Below are 13121 nucleotides of genomic sequence, written 5' to 3'. Positions count from 1 at the left end.
TGCTCTGTTAACATGTCCCACATGTACCATATATTGTTTCCCAGCTGACTCTAGATCTAGTGCTGTTGGCCTATAGATCTTTTCTACTCAAAGTGTGTTTCAGACCAGCAGCATCTGTATTACCTGGAAACTTGTTAGAAATACAGAACCTCAGGCCCCATCGGCAGAAATCCTGTATCAGAATTACCATTTTAACAAGATTCTCGAGCACTAGAATGTACATTTAACTTTGAGAAGCTCTGCTCTAGGTAGTTTCTTAACATTTTCCCCCAATTCAGCAATCTCCAACAAGATTCTTTCATGATCTGTGCTGGGGGGTATTAGTGGTGAGGTCATAAATGGAGCAAATGATGGCAGCATAGGGAAGAGCTGAACATATCAGAATAGGATTTGGACCCCAATAATGTGGGCCTTGAAGTAGAAAAGGGAGAAGAGTTAACATTCAGTGACATAAAAAAAGAATGAGGACTGCCCTGGCGGTCCAGTGGTTAAGGCTCTGCGCTTCCACTGCAGGGGGCGCCAGTTTGATCTTTGGTCAGGGAAAAATCAACCTGTCAATCGAGAGAGAGAGAAAGAAAGAGTCCCTGAACCAGATTTTCTGTTTCCACTTACTTGTAAACTGAAGCAGAATTTATTTTCAAAGGCTTAGATATGTTTGGGGGCAAGGAGTTTTTACTGCAGCATTTCCCCTTCCCTACTAGCCTGATAATTATTTTAGTGAAAGAGTTAAAATCCACAGAGACAACATTTCCTTTTCTGATTTCATGTGTAGTTAGATTGCCTTTGGATATCTTAAGCTTGGTTAGGAAGGGAATGCTCCTTGGGTGAAAAGAGCTGATTTTGCATTTAATTTCTGAGACCAGCCTCCTTTATGGATGATTCTGAGGTAGTTCTTTATTTCAGTGCTGAGCCACGTTCATCAGAAAAGCCATGTATGAATATAATTATATTTTGTTGTTTTTGAAAGTAGTGTAACTATTCTGCAGATTATACCTTTATGGAGGGTATCAATTGTCCCTACTGTACCCACACCATTCTCATTGCTTAAAAAAAGTATTTTATTAATACTTTTAAACGTTGTGTTTAGATGTCCAAATGAGTGGGTACAGGATAGTTAAAATGTTCTCTTCTGTTCCTTGTTAAGTGATAGTAACTCTTTGCACCATTTCAAGGGGGGAGTACATCCTAAATATGCAAAATGAATGCAGTTTTACTCTAAGAACCTATTTGTAAAGCTTTTAAAAATTCTCCATGATCTACTGTCTAAAGTGTGAACTTCTGAAATTTTTTTCTTTTGCCCCTGTAGCATGAATGTCAACATCATCATTCAAAGAATAAGAAACACTCTAAGAAATCTAAAAAACACCACAGGAAACGCTCCCGCTCTCGATCAGTAAGGAAGTTTATTAAAAATGGCACCATAAGTGTATTGAAATATTTGTTAGCATCTTTATGAATGAAATTATTTGTATTGTGTAGGGGTCAGATTCAGATGATGATGACAGCCATTCAAAGAAAAAAAGACAGCGATCAGAGTCTCGTTCTGCTTCAGAACATTCTTCTAGTGCTGAATCTGGTAAACATATCTTTTAACTTGATTAAAATCATTGACACTTGGATGTCCTCAAATTCTGACACTTTTCTTTTTGTGCTGCTTAGAGAGAAGTTATAAGAAATCAAAAAAACATAAGAAGAAAAGCAAGAAGAGAAGACATAAATCTGTAAGCAAACTCTTAATTTTTACACTGTACCTAGACTTTTGCCCTTCACTTTCTTAGTGGCAGTAGAAATTTCTGTCTAGTCCGATGCAGTCAACAGAGTTTAGGTGTGTACCTAAACTCAAGAATTTCATAGTTGTTGTTCACCTTAATCTTTCATTAAAATCTTTTGGTGAACTTAGAAAAAAAAAATAACACAGTGTTAAGACTCCCACTCTGGTTTTTTATAGTAATCTTAGAGAAAGACCCAAGAGTGTGTGTTTGTATATATATATATATTGAGCTGTTGTTGAGAACCACAAGTTTAAATGTTTAAACTTTTTCCTCTACCCTCAGCTCTTAATCTTAGGTACACATCAGGATACACCTAATCTTAGTGATGAAGGCACACTTAATTTAGTGACGCTCTTTTAGTGGTATTTTACCCTATCAGATTGTCATCTTTCCCATAGGAAAGACCAACTTCATCTCATGAATCTTGGGAATGTTTTAGAGTCCTTGAGGTTATCGATTCACATTCCACCACTCTAGGAACACATACATACTCTGTTATATGTGGGTATTCTTAAATATTACCTATATAGGGACTTTTTTCTAATGGAATGGTTTCTTTATCAAAATGCTGACATTGTTTTTTATTTACACAGGACTCTCCAGAGTCAGATGCTGAACGGGAGAAGGATAAAAAAGAAAAAGACCGGGAAAGCGAAAAAGACAGAACTAGACAAAGATCAGAGTCAAAACACAAATCACCTAAGAAAAAGACTGGAAAGGATTCTGTAAGTATTTAGAATTCTTTCACCTCTGCATTTTCAAAGTACAAAAATGTCAGCTACTTTTCACACACAGTTTTCTAACGTATGTTATGTGATCATGAATGACCCAATTTAAGCATCCTAAATTTTATATTCCTTAAAAAAATAACATGGCATTCTGTAACAGTTGTTTAACCCACTAAGAAAGGATATATTCTTCTGCTTTGTACATTCTCACAAAGAAATACCAATGGACATTGTCTACCTAATTTAAGAATATAAATTTTAAGAGATTCAAATCAGGTTTTCCCTCCACCATGTCCACAGTTGTCATTGTTACTAAATCCAGTTTCAAAAGGTAGCTTTCCAGCAGCTTTTAATCATTGGGAGGGAAGAGATGAGGGCAAGTAGATAGGAGACTGTAAGCCAAATCTAATGTTTTATTATCAAATTACATAATTACTCTTCAGTTTCCCCTGTATGTGGTTTGTGTATGTATGCCAGAGCACAATAACACAAGCCTTCTTCACCTTGCCGTTCGTTCCACAAATGTTGTGGGCTTAGCAAGTATAATGCCTCTGAGTTACCAGTTGAGAGTTTAAATTGTGTAGGTAAGCCCTGGTCTCCCTCTGGATATTCTCATTCAGTGGGAATAGGGTGGAGGGGTTTTTTTTTTTGTTCTTGTTTTGTTTTTAAAGCTGCACTGGTGAGTCTGATGCACATCCTTGGTGAGGAATGATTATTTCCTCTATACTTACTTAGCAACTTAATAGTTTCTTCTTCACAGTAGGTTAAATGAAATCCCTGCAGGGGGAAGGAAGATAGGTGAAAAATCTACTTTTGAAAAGTTGCTTCTCACAGTTGTTTTGGTTTTTTTGTTTGTTTGTTTTAAATTTTTTCCAGCCAAACTATTGTCCTCATAAATCTGGAATGTTTGTTTATCTGGGCACAATAGTATGCTTAAAGCATAATACTTTCCTGTAATATAAAACACTTATAGGACAACCTAGAATCGGAAAAAATAGCAAGGAATATAATACTTAGGAAATGAACGCCCAGCTTCCATTAAATGGAAACAAGATGTTTCATATTCAGTTGTATAAGAGGAAGAAAAACTGGTACGTACTATTCCCCCGATCTACATATTAATGTAAACTGAAAGTAAACACCATATAAAAGTCTCATTCTAAGTTAAGTGTCTCCCCTAATGTAACCAAGGAGTACTTAGTTAACAACCCATTGGTAGGCTTTTAGGAAAGAGATCAGTTTTCATACCCTATGATGCATTTGTTTTTGTGGAAGAGAATCCACATAGATGTGGATTCTTTTTTCAAAGGTTCATTACTACTTAACCTTTTGAGTACTGACACAAATATAATTGTATTCGTTGTCTTTTCAGGGTAATTGGGATACTTCTGGCAGTGAACTGAGTGAAGGGGAATTGGAAAAGCGTAGAAGGACCCTTTTGGAGCAACTGGATGATGATCAATAAATTATACCAAATATGTTTACAGTATGATTTAAAGTCTAATTCAGACCAGGGATTCTATTTTAAGTTCAATTGAAATAACACTGGGTTTTAATTATATCACAGAAAAAAAAGTGCATTTAAGTATTGTTATTGTGGACTTTATAAAAAGCAAAGGAAATTGAAAATAACTTTTGATTCTGTATCAAGAATCATATTTTCATACAGTCGTAACTGTCTTTCTGTGACCCTTTCATAGGGCACTGCAGAATGGATTAAAGGTGGCAATTTACTGATAACTGCAGGTGTCTCTACTTTGTTCTAAAGTCTAAGTCATGAGGTGATTGATTTGATTTACTTTATAGAAGTTGGATTTTGAAGATATATTGAAAATTTTTTGATATCTAGTAGTACAAAAAAAGCACCAGCAACTGATAAAACTGCTTTTTTGTGCACTATCCAACTGGTTGAAGCCGATGTGATCTTTTAAGGTGAACTCAGACATAGGTGTTCTTAATGGAAACCTGGTAGACCCTTAACTAAACTATAGTGGTGCTATTGAGCACTACTATAATAAAGCCACCATTATTTTTTATGAAACATCTAAATACATTTTAAAAAGGCTATTGTGAGGGCATTATTTTGAAGTGATGTTTAAAAAGTTAACATCAAATCAAATTGTAAATTAGCTTAAATATATTGCCTTAAGGACCTACTAAAGAATGTGCCACCAAACTTTAAGTGATGGTTGCAATATCCTTGTCTAAAACAAATCAATGTTGACTTAAACGATTTCTTTAACAGTTGTCTTTTTCTTTTTTTTTTTTAAAATCCGATCTTTCTCTTACTTTTTTTCATTGAGGAAGTCTTTTACCTTCCCTCCTCACTGAGAAGTACTGACTTCGTGGTACACATTCTAAAGCATTTCTGATTTGAATATTTTTGTACATTTTTATCAATTATTAAATCTTCTCTTCTAGTGTGTACTAGTATTTATTTCTACTTAAACTGCTCAGCTCTAAAAAATTGTATGATCCTTTAAGGGTTAAGATACTAAAATCCCTGAAATTTTGCTTTATCTAACCCACATAGCTAAGTTACTTTCCTTTTTTAATATTTAAGAATATTATAAATCAATCAGTGCATTTGAGACCCCTGTATTTGTTTTTGATCTATGAATTTCCTACAGAATACTCTAAGAAAGGCAATGGTTTGAAGTTTAGAATACTCTTTACATGCTAACTTTTGAAGGTTGGTAATGTAATTTATACTATTTTCCTTCAGTGCAGGAGATTTTTTTAAGTAAATAAGTAAATTATCTTAGGTATTTTTTTATTTTGGACACTTTGGGCAATCCTATTTCAGGTTGGGATTCAGAAGAACAAAAAGTTTATTTTATTTTTCCTTCACCATCCTAATTTGAAAGTGGGACTGACCAGGATGACTCTTTTTCCATCCCTGCCTCCTTTGTTTCAATTAAATCTAGCATCCACTATTGAAAGGCTCAAGGCAGGTTGGTGGGGGGGCGGGGAGGGGGTCCTGAACTTTTCTCCCTGCCAGGTCATTTTTCTCCTGTGAAATATGACTGACATGACTTTGTAGAAAGTGAGAATGACTATCATCTATCTTTAGAAAATGTGAAGTAACCAATTGCTTGCTTGAGGTTAGTCTCCTATTGTATATTAGAACCAAAATATATAACAACAACTTTGGCAACAGGGAAGTTGCCTAGACTTAATTTTCATAGGTCCCTTCGTAATGCTAGTTAATATTGCTAATCATGTCAGACACTTGACATGGAAGTCAGAGTAAAATATGCATATGATATTGGCAGAAATATTAGTGATGTTTCACAAGAGAATGTAGAATCTTTTAATTACTTCCATGAATGATGATTTTTTTAAAGTACAACTTTAAAGTTTTGATTTTTCTATTTAAATAAAAAGCTATTGATGCGGTTTAGCACGTCCTCAAATTAGATTTCTTATTTCTTATAGAGATACTGTCTTATCACAACCTTAGATCCCTACAAGACAATACAAATTTGTTTCCTTATAGTTAACCCATGAAAACTATTTGACCTAAAAGCGAAACTGATAAATTGTAACGCAAAATACAACAACATCCTTGTTATAAAACAAGTAATTGAAGTGACTATAATCCTTTATTGATGCCATCAAATGATGCTTAGTTGCCAGAAAGATACTATGGCCTGAAGGTACAGGCAATGGGAAGATTTTTTTTAAAACAAAGAGTTGTGTGTGAATATTTTTAATCCATTTGATTAGGTTTCTAAATCTTCAGTCTGATAAAAGTTGAAATGTCTTGGAATATTGGTTCAAGTTGAACAGATATGTTCAAAGTGTGTTCAAACAGGAAAGCATTGTTTATATTCAGATAAGGGGAATTTCTGCTTTTCAGTTAAGCCTCAGACTTTTAGGTAAATGTTAAGGGCTTATCTTCCCTCACTATCAATCATTAATGTTAATGAACTCTTGGATTAAATTCACTAATACATTTAATAATATCATGCTTAATAGTCAAAATCCAGAGCCTCAAATATTTGATGTTTTTATTCCTCCCAGTACATAATTCCTATGTGGGAAAATTGAATTTGTATGAAAAGTTAATGAAGTATAAAGAATTCTTTGCACCTTTCCCAACTGTATTTAAACAACATAATACTTCTGAATAAAAGCAATGGTCCCAACATTTTTTTTTAACACAGTGACGGCATTTCATTATCATTACCCAAAGGAGCTTCAGCATATAGATTATTCATGGTTTTCAACAATAAAAATACTTTTTATGCCTCCCAGTAAATTTGAAAATGATCAAAGTATCACAGCTATTTCATCTCTTAATTTTTGCTAATTGGGCCCCATATTATACAGCTATAAAATGAAAGGGATTGGCCTAGAGTAAAGCAATCTTAATTCACAGTGTTAAGACTGTAAAACTTCTTGAAATATCTGTGTACATTTTTCTGGAAGGATGGTCCATAGTTTTCATTCAGTTACCAAAGGGCCTGCATCTTGTGTTAAGAAGCATTTGCCTAGATGATCCTGGTTTTCTTCGCATGTTAATGGTCAACTGAGTGCTGACTAGGCAGCCACTTTTATTTTTGCATCCAGAAAGGGGTAGCTTCTTTATATAAAGATTTTCATTTAAAACTTGGATACTATTTAAGAGAGAGCTGTTTCTAATCAGAGAGTACCCAGGGAAGAGTAATGAATGCTTTTTTTAAGAGTTTATAGGGTATTTAAGTATATTATGTAATTTAAATGTAAATTACAAAGCCAAAGAACTAAATGAGCATTTCTGAAAGCAAAATGAGGCAAAGGACGTTAATTCCTTATACCTTAAGTCAGACTTTTTCTCTTCCCTTGGGGATTTCTCTCTCTCAATACTAGGTAGAATTTTCTTTTACATTTTCTAGGACTCATTTTACATAAAGGAAAAGCAAAATAACGTCCTGAGTAATTTTCATGGAACTGTGTTCTAAATCTCATGCTATGGTTCTAGTAATGGCATATAGCAGTCTAATAATTCTTACCTTCCTTATTAATTTCTTACCTTGCTCTTAAGTTTTTCAATTGTTTTGATGTAAATGATGGTCAGATTCCTTGGGGGCACAGATTTCTGTTTCACTCACTGTTTTATCCTGTGAGTTAGAACAGTGCCTGGTACATACATAGTAGGCATTTACTGAGTGAATGTAAAATCTTAGTTGACAGATGTACTCATCCAGCATCCATGGTACTCGTCATCTGTTAAAGGGCTTGAAAAAGCATCGTTGCAATAAACCATACTAAACCCCAAACTAATTGAAGTACACTGAAGATAAGTTCTAGTGACTGTACCTCAATCTTGTTACTTCAGAAATGTCCAAAAGCTTGTTACGTGAAAACATAAAACTTTCATGTGGTTTTTGAGTAGGAAAGGCAATCCCTTGTGATGATTTGAAACATACCTTCTTTCATATCATATTCATACTACTATTAACATAGTAGTAGTTTCAAAGTAATAACTTTTGAGGAACTAACATTTAGCTAGATAAGAGTTGATCTAAAGGCCCTAATGGACAAAAAAACCAAAATTCCTATTTAAGTTCTGAGAACTAATCATTTCAGGCTATTTTTGACAAAGGGGTGAATAATGGTGACAGGGCATGCACTTCAGTGTTCTCGGAGCTAACTTAAAGGTGAGGTGAGAAGTGAGCAGATTTTGCTCCAGTTACCCACACACTCCCCCCTAGCCCTCCAAAGGTTACTTGGTTTCTCTCTACCCGGCTTAAGTTCCTTAACTGCAGATTTTCTGTGCTTTTTGAACTTGCTATATAAAAACTGCTCTTAGGATTCAATATGATCTCGTTCAAGGCCACCTCATTGTTAGTGACTGGTAATTGACTATTAATTTGATGGTAATTTGTGCTAGGTTTTAAGGTTGATGTTTGCATTTCACGGGAACTGGCTAACCTCGCTCCAGTTTTCATTCAGACTATGAAAGTGGCTGCCTAATCTCACATCAGATTCAAACTAAGCCATTTCTTGATGCCCTTCTTTCATGCTGTTCTTTGGAGGTATCTGAATGTGGTATTTAGAAATATCTTTTTTTTTTTTGGTCCTGCCTGCAAACTTTTTTGGTAGGTGTTGATCTCTTGCCTACCTCTGCAACTAAACTGAAGACTTGTTCTGAAAGGTGAGTAACAGTGGGAACAAGGTTTCTACTTTGTGTTTGTAATTACCAGATTTTCTCTTATGTTCATATATTGTTCTGATGTAAAGAACATCAATTACATAAAAATAGACCTTTTGTAAATAAATATAATTTATTAGAAAAAAACGGCATCTCTTACTAAGTTGGATTTGTGTCAGCTTTTTCCTTTAAGCACTGTCATATGCAGCAGTTCTGTGCTGTAAGATGATAGATGCCCACATTCTGTTTTCTCAGTGTAATATTTGCTTTTCTCTATAAAAAGATCAAAAAAAAGTTTGTCAACCTTCGTTCACACATTTGTTTCTTCAAGTTATTTTCTTAGGAATAGATGGGGTATTTTAGAAAAAATGGAAGATTAATCCTTTGGTATGAAGTGGGCTGATAGTATATTCACCTGTGCACACATTTCTGATAAAAACAACTATATTAGGGCTAAGAATTTCATTATCAAATTTAAAATTAATAGATGTGAATTATAAAGCTAATATTATGAAAGTATTACAGTGTAAAATTACATAATTCTACAAAATCCAATATGTTGAACTAACGAAGTCAGTGATGGATATCAAGTTCCATCATCTACTGAGCATTGTTGAGTCAGCAGGGTCGCCGGACATTCATTGCAGTGACTTTTAGTGGGTTAAGATTTATATTTTTAGTCACAAAGATTGGGAGAGGGAAACAAATGGGCTTAACTCTGAATCATTAGGAAATATCTTTTAAAGTGGGTGCTGGGAATTCCCTGGCTGTCCAGTGGTTAGGACTCCATGCTTTTCACTGCAGGGGGCCTGGGTTCATAAAACAATCCTTTGTCGGGGAACTAAGATCCCACGAGCCGCACGACGCAACCAAAAAAAGGCAGGGGGTGCTACTGATAAAAGATGTCCAAACCCAACCATATCCACTTCGTTTGACCTTATTTCTGTAGTTTGGGTTTGAAACATTCTGAATTTGTAGCATATTAAAGATCTTACTTCCTTTACCATGAGGCACTTCTCCTGGTACAAAGGAAACAATTTTTGCAGTCTTACTAACTGCAAAATTTAACTTTTTTCCCTTCTTATAAAATAAAGCTTCAACTATAAGTCTACCTTGGGGATATCACAATAAAGCGAATCACTCAAAATGTTTGGTTTTCTTGTGCATAAAAGTTATGTTTACACTGTACTGTAGTCTATAGTCTATTACACATATACAATAGCATTATGTCTAAAAAACAATTACATGCCTTAATTAAGGAATAATTTATTGCTTAAAAATGCTAACCATCATCTGATAACACAGGGTTGCCACAAACCTTCAACTTATTAAAAAAAAAAATTATCTGCAAACGCCATAAAACAAGGTATGCCTGTACATTGTGTAACTCTGGTGCAGTGGAAAGAGCACTGAATTGGGAACAAAGACCTAATGCAACAAATTCCTTAAAAGACTGATTTACACCCCTCTAAATAAGTTGTTTTTAACCACTTGGACAGTTTCCTAAAATAAATTACAAATTTCTCTGCTTCCCTAAAAAAATAATATACTAAGAAGAATATACTAAACTTTTCTGATAACTTGGAGTTATTACAAATACCAGTATGTGTTTGCAGTGGATCACACGGCTTGTATTTACCTTGCCAACCAATGTGGTCAGATGCTTGGTACTTCTGTGCAGTCCACGTGTAGCCTGTGTATATGCAACATCCTCATTACAACAAATGTGGAGAGACGCAATATCTCACCAAAAAAGAGTGCTGTTTCTCTGGAAGTAATAAATTCATAACTAGGATTTTGGAGATACTAAATCTCAACACTAAAATACTCAATACTATCAATAAAATCTATTTGGTTCCTACGTTCCATACAGCAAGTGATCCAGAGTTTGTAGAGGGAGGGGTTTTCTTAAAATTTACCAAGTATATTTAGATTATGAATTCAAGCAGCAAGACATACCTGTTTGTTTCTAGAAGATAAGAGTGTACATAAGACCCCCTAAAATATAACATTGAAAGACTGCAGCATATTACAGGATAGTAGTGTAAATAGTTTATTTGCTCATATGCCATGAAAAGACCAGAAAAGTAACATGAACTGCTTTTATAAAACATTTCTAATATTGCTAAGAAGCAGGCCCATTAACAGACAAACAGAAAAGAGCATGCCAACATTATTGTCTATTTGTAGATTAATAAATAGGCAATTATTTTAACATATGCTCATCAGTATTGAACTCTGGAAAATAGCTGCTTTGTGGTGAAGGACCACCTAATTTGTGTTATATCTTACGGTCAAATTGCTTTTTTCATCAAAATGAACGTTGAGTCAGACAAAATCTTGGCATGTTCTTTTTTAACGTACACATTATGAAAATGTGCTAGCAGGTGGCAGTTTAAAGTAACCTTTCTGTAAATATGCTAAAGTGAAAATGTAGTAACTGATCCCTAAACTGTCCTTGTAGTTAAATATATATTAAAAAAAAAAAAACCTATAAGTTAAAATAACATTCAGATTGTATAGCATAGGCTGATGCATTTTTAAACAATATTTACAATATTACCCAGAGGCTTAGGTGGGAATTAAAGAGAAGTGTAAAAACCATAAAAAACTGCACCAATCTTATAGCAAAATATCTGTACATTTAAAAAGAGATATATAACTACACATTATCCAAGGGAAATGGGACCTTCACCAGAGTTCACATAAGCACAACAAAATAAGAAATTCAGTGGTTAAATACTATACAATAAACTTTACAATTAATATATTGATGTCATGTACCAAAAGGTAAGCCAGAAGCAGAATGTATATTATGAAAAGTACAAATTAGCTTCAGTCCAGTTTTTGACTTTGGAATGGATCAAGTGCCCTGCCAGAGAGGAAGGAAAAATAGCAGTGGCTTTGTTGGCCATTTAGTCCCATTTCATATCACTTAAACTTAATCCTGATGTATTTCAGAAATTTAATTGCAATTTCCCATAAAGTAATCTTGGAAATGCAAGCATTTTTAGCTTTGATATATGATGCCAAATATATCTTCTCCAGTCTACAAAAAGAAGGGGGGGGGGTGGGGGGGAAAATACCCTGCGATTGTCAGGATAATAAGGCCAGGATTCTAACACTATGCTAGCAGAAGTAATCTTGAATGCTTGTTGATAGAGCTAGTGAACCTCTCCCTGGCTAGCAAGGCAATGATTTCTATTCTCAGGATTGACCCAAAATGGTCCTCAGAAATCCTAATACTGATTACTGAGATGTTAATTTTAGTGCTAATTAATAAACATTTGCATTATTTTTTAAAAGCTGCCTCTAGCTGAAGAACACAGTACTGCAAATAAAGTCTTATACAACATCTGTGTGCCATCATATCGTCGCATTCATACCAATGAATGTCTCTCATAGGGCATCGCACCCCAGGACAGAAGCAGAATGTGAAACAAGAGTTGACTGATTCTGTGCCACTGCAATTACATCATGTTTGTACTTTGCTGGGGCTTGGTTATGGACAGAAGGAGTTTATCGTGTGACTTTTTCCTTCTTCCACGTTGTAAGCCCTTAAAAATACCAAGTTGATGGGTATGGCTGAAACACAAAATTAACTCCTTAAAAGACATCTCAGCGAAGGAAGCCCACAGCAGATGCATCCATGTTATTTACAACTTATCAGGAAACCAGGGTGGGCCATCATGGGACAATCACAATGGCAGGTAATGAATGTAATATGAAATTTACATTTTGGTTAAAAATTGAATAACACACTGGTGTAAAAAGATACCTAATCAAATCAGATCCTATTGCTTTGATTAATCTGAGCAGGTACTTCCACTTTTAGGCACTTGTTAACAAAGGTTGAAAGGAGAGCCCATTATTTTTAAATTCCTATGTGTTTGCTAAATCTGAGCCCTTAGAATATTTTCATCTATGTTCAAGGCTGCAGTTAAATGATAGCACATAAAGTTCACATGGTCAGTTTCATTCACACACACCCTCTATTCATACAGGCAGGTCTCAGGTTCACATGGTTATTTCGGCACCATTAACAGAACGCAAGTTCTGATCATCAAAGCGCCGCCTGACACTTCTCCTCACCGCATCGGCTCGTCTGTATGGTTGGTTTCTAAGATCTGTGAAGAGGAGAGCACCAATAAGAGAAGTGCAACCTTTAATATGTTTCTAAGCAAGACAAAGGCCAGCTGGCAGCCCATCAAAGCAGCTTGTGTAGAGGAGTCAGCTAATGGGCCCTTCAAACTCATTGAGAATCTGAGCCAAAAACATGTACTTTGCCCTCAATATTTACAGTCAAACAAAACAGCATGTAATACTGGTGTGATTCTGGGCTCTTTTAGAAAACTATATGAGAGACTGCTTCTGTCACTGGCCAGAGAGTCTAGCTGAAGTCTTATTTTGAAATGTTTCTTCCATTGGAAATGGCTATTGCTTAGTAGTTATTTTTCTTTCCGGAAACCTGAATACCAACAA

At 35.0% G+C, this 13121-nt stretch overlaps 2 protein-coding genes across 11 annotated transcripts in view; one reads left to right on the top strand and one right to left on the bottom strand.

Annotated features, from left to right (window-relative positions):
• The window catches only part of PRPF40A (pre-mRNA processing factor 40 homolog A), a 55144-nt gene extending 50219 nt beyond the window's left edge, over positions 1-4925 (top strand). For all 8 annotated transcript variants that reach the window (XM_059927879.1, XM_059927876.1, XM_059927875.1 and 5 more), the window contains 5 exons: positions 1307-1393; positions 1480-1576; positions 1660-1721; positions 2366-2497; positions 3873-4925. In XM_059927879.1, the coding sequence (XP_059783862.1) occupies positions 1307-1393; positions 1480-1576; positions 1660-1721; positions 2366-2497; positions 3873-3965 (471 nt within the window). In that variant the 3' untranslated portion in view covers positions 3966-4925. The remainder of the gene's footprint in view (positions 1-1306; positions 1394-1479; positions 1577-1659; positions 1722-2365; positions 2498-3872) is intronic.
• A 5761-nt stretch (positions 4926-10686) lies between these two features.
• FMNL2 (formin like 2) overlaps positions 10687-13121 on the bottom strand; it is a 307483-nt gene continuing 305048 nt past the window's right edge. For 2 of the 3 annotated variants that reach the window (XM_059927874.1, XM_059927872.1), the window contains one exon: positions 10687-12766. In XM_059927874.1, the coding sequence (XP_059783857.1) occupies positions 12728-12766 (39 nt within the window). In that variant the 3' untranslated portion in view covers positions 10687-12727. The remainder of the gene's footprint in view (positions 12767-13121) is intronic. The other variant, XM_059927873.1, reaches the window with a different exon arrangement.

Source organism: Balaenoptera ricei, chromosome 7 (assembly GCF_028023285.1).
Source record: "Balaenoptera ricei isolate mBalRic1 chromosome 7, mBalRic1.hap2, whole genome shotgun sequence".
Lineage (NCBI taxonomy): Eukaryota > Metazoa > Chordata > Mammalia > Artiodactyla > Balaenopteridae > Balaenoptera > Balaenoptera ricei.
This window is presented reverse-complemented; position numbering and strand designations above follow the sequence as displayed.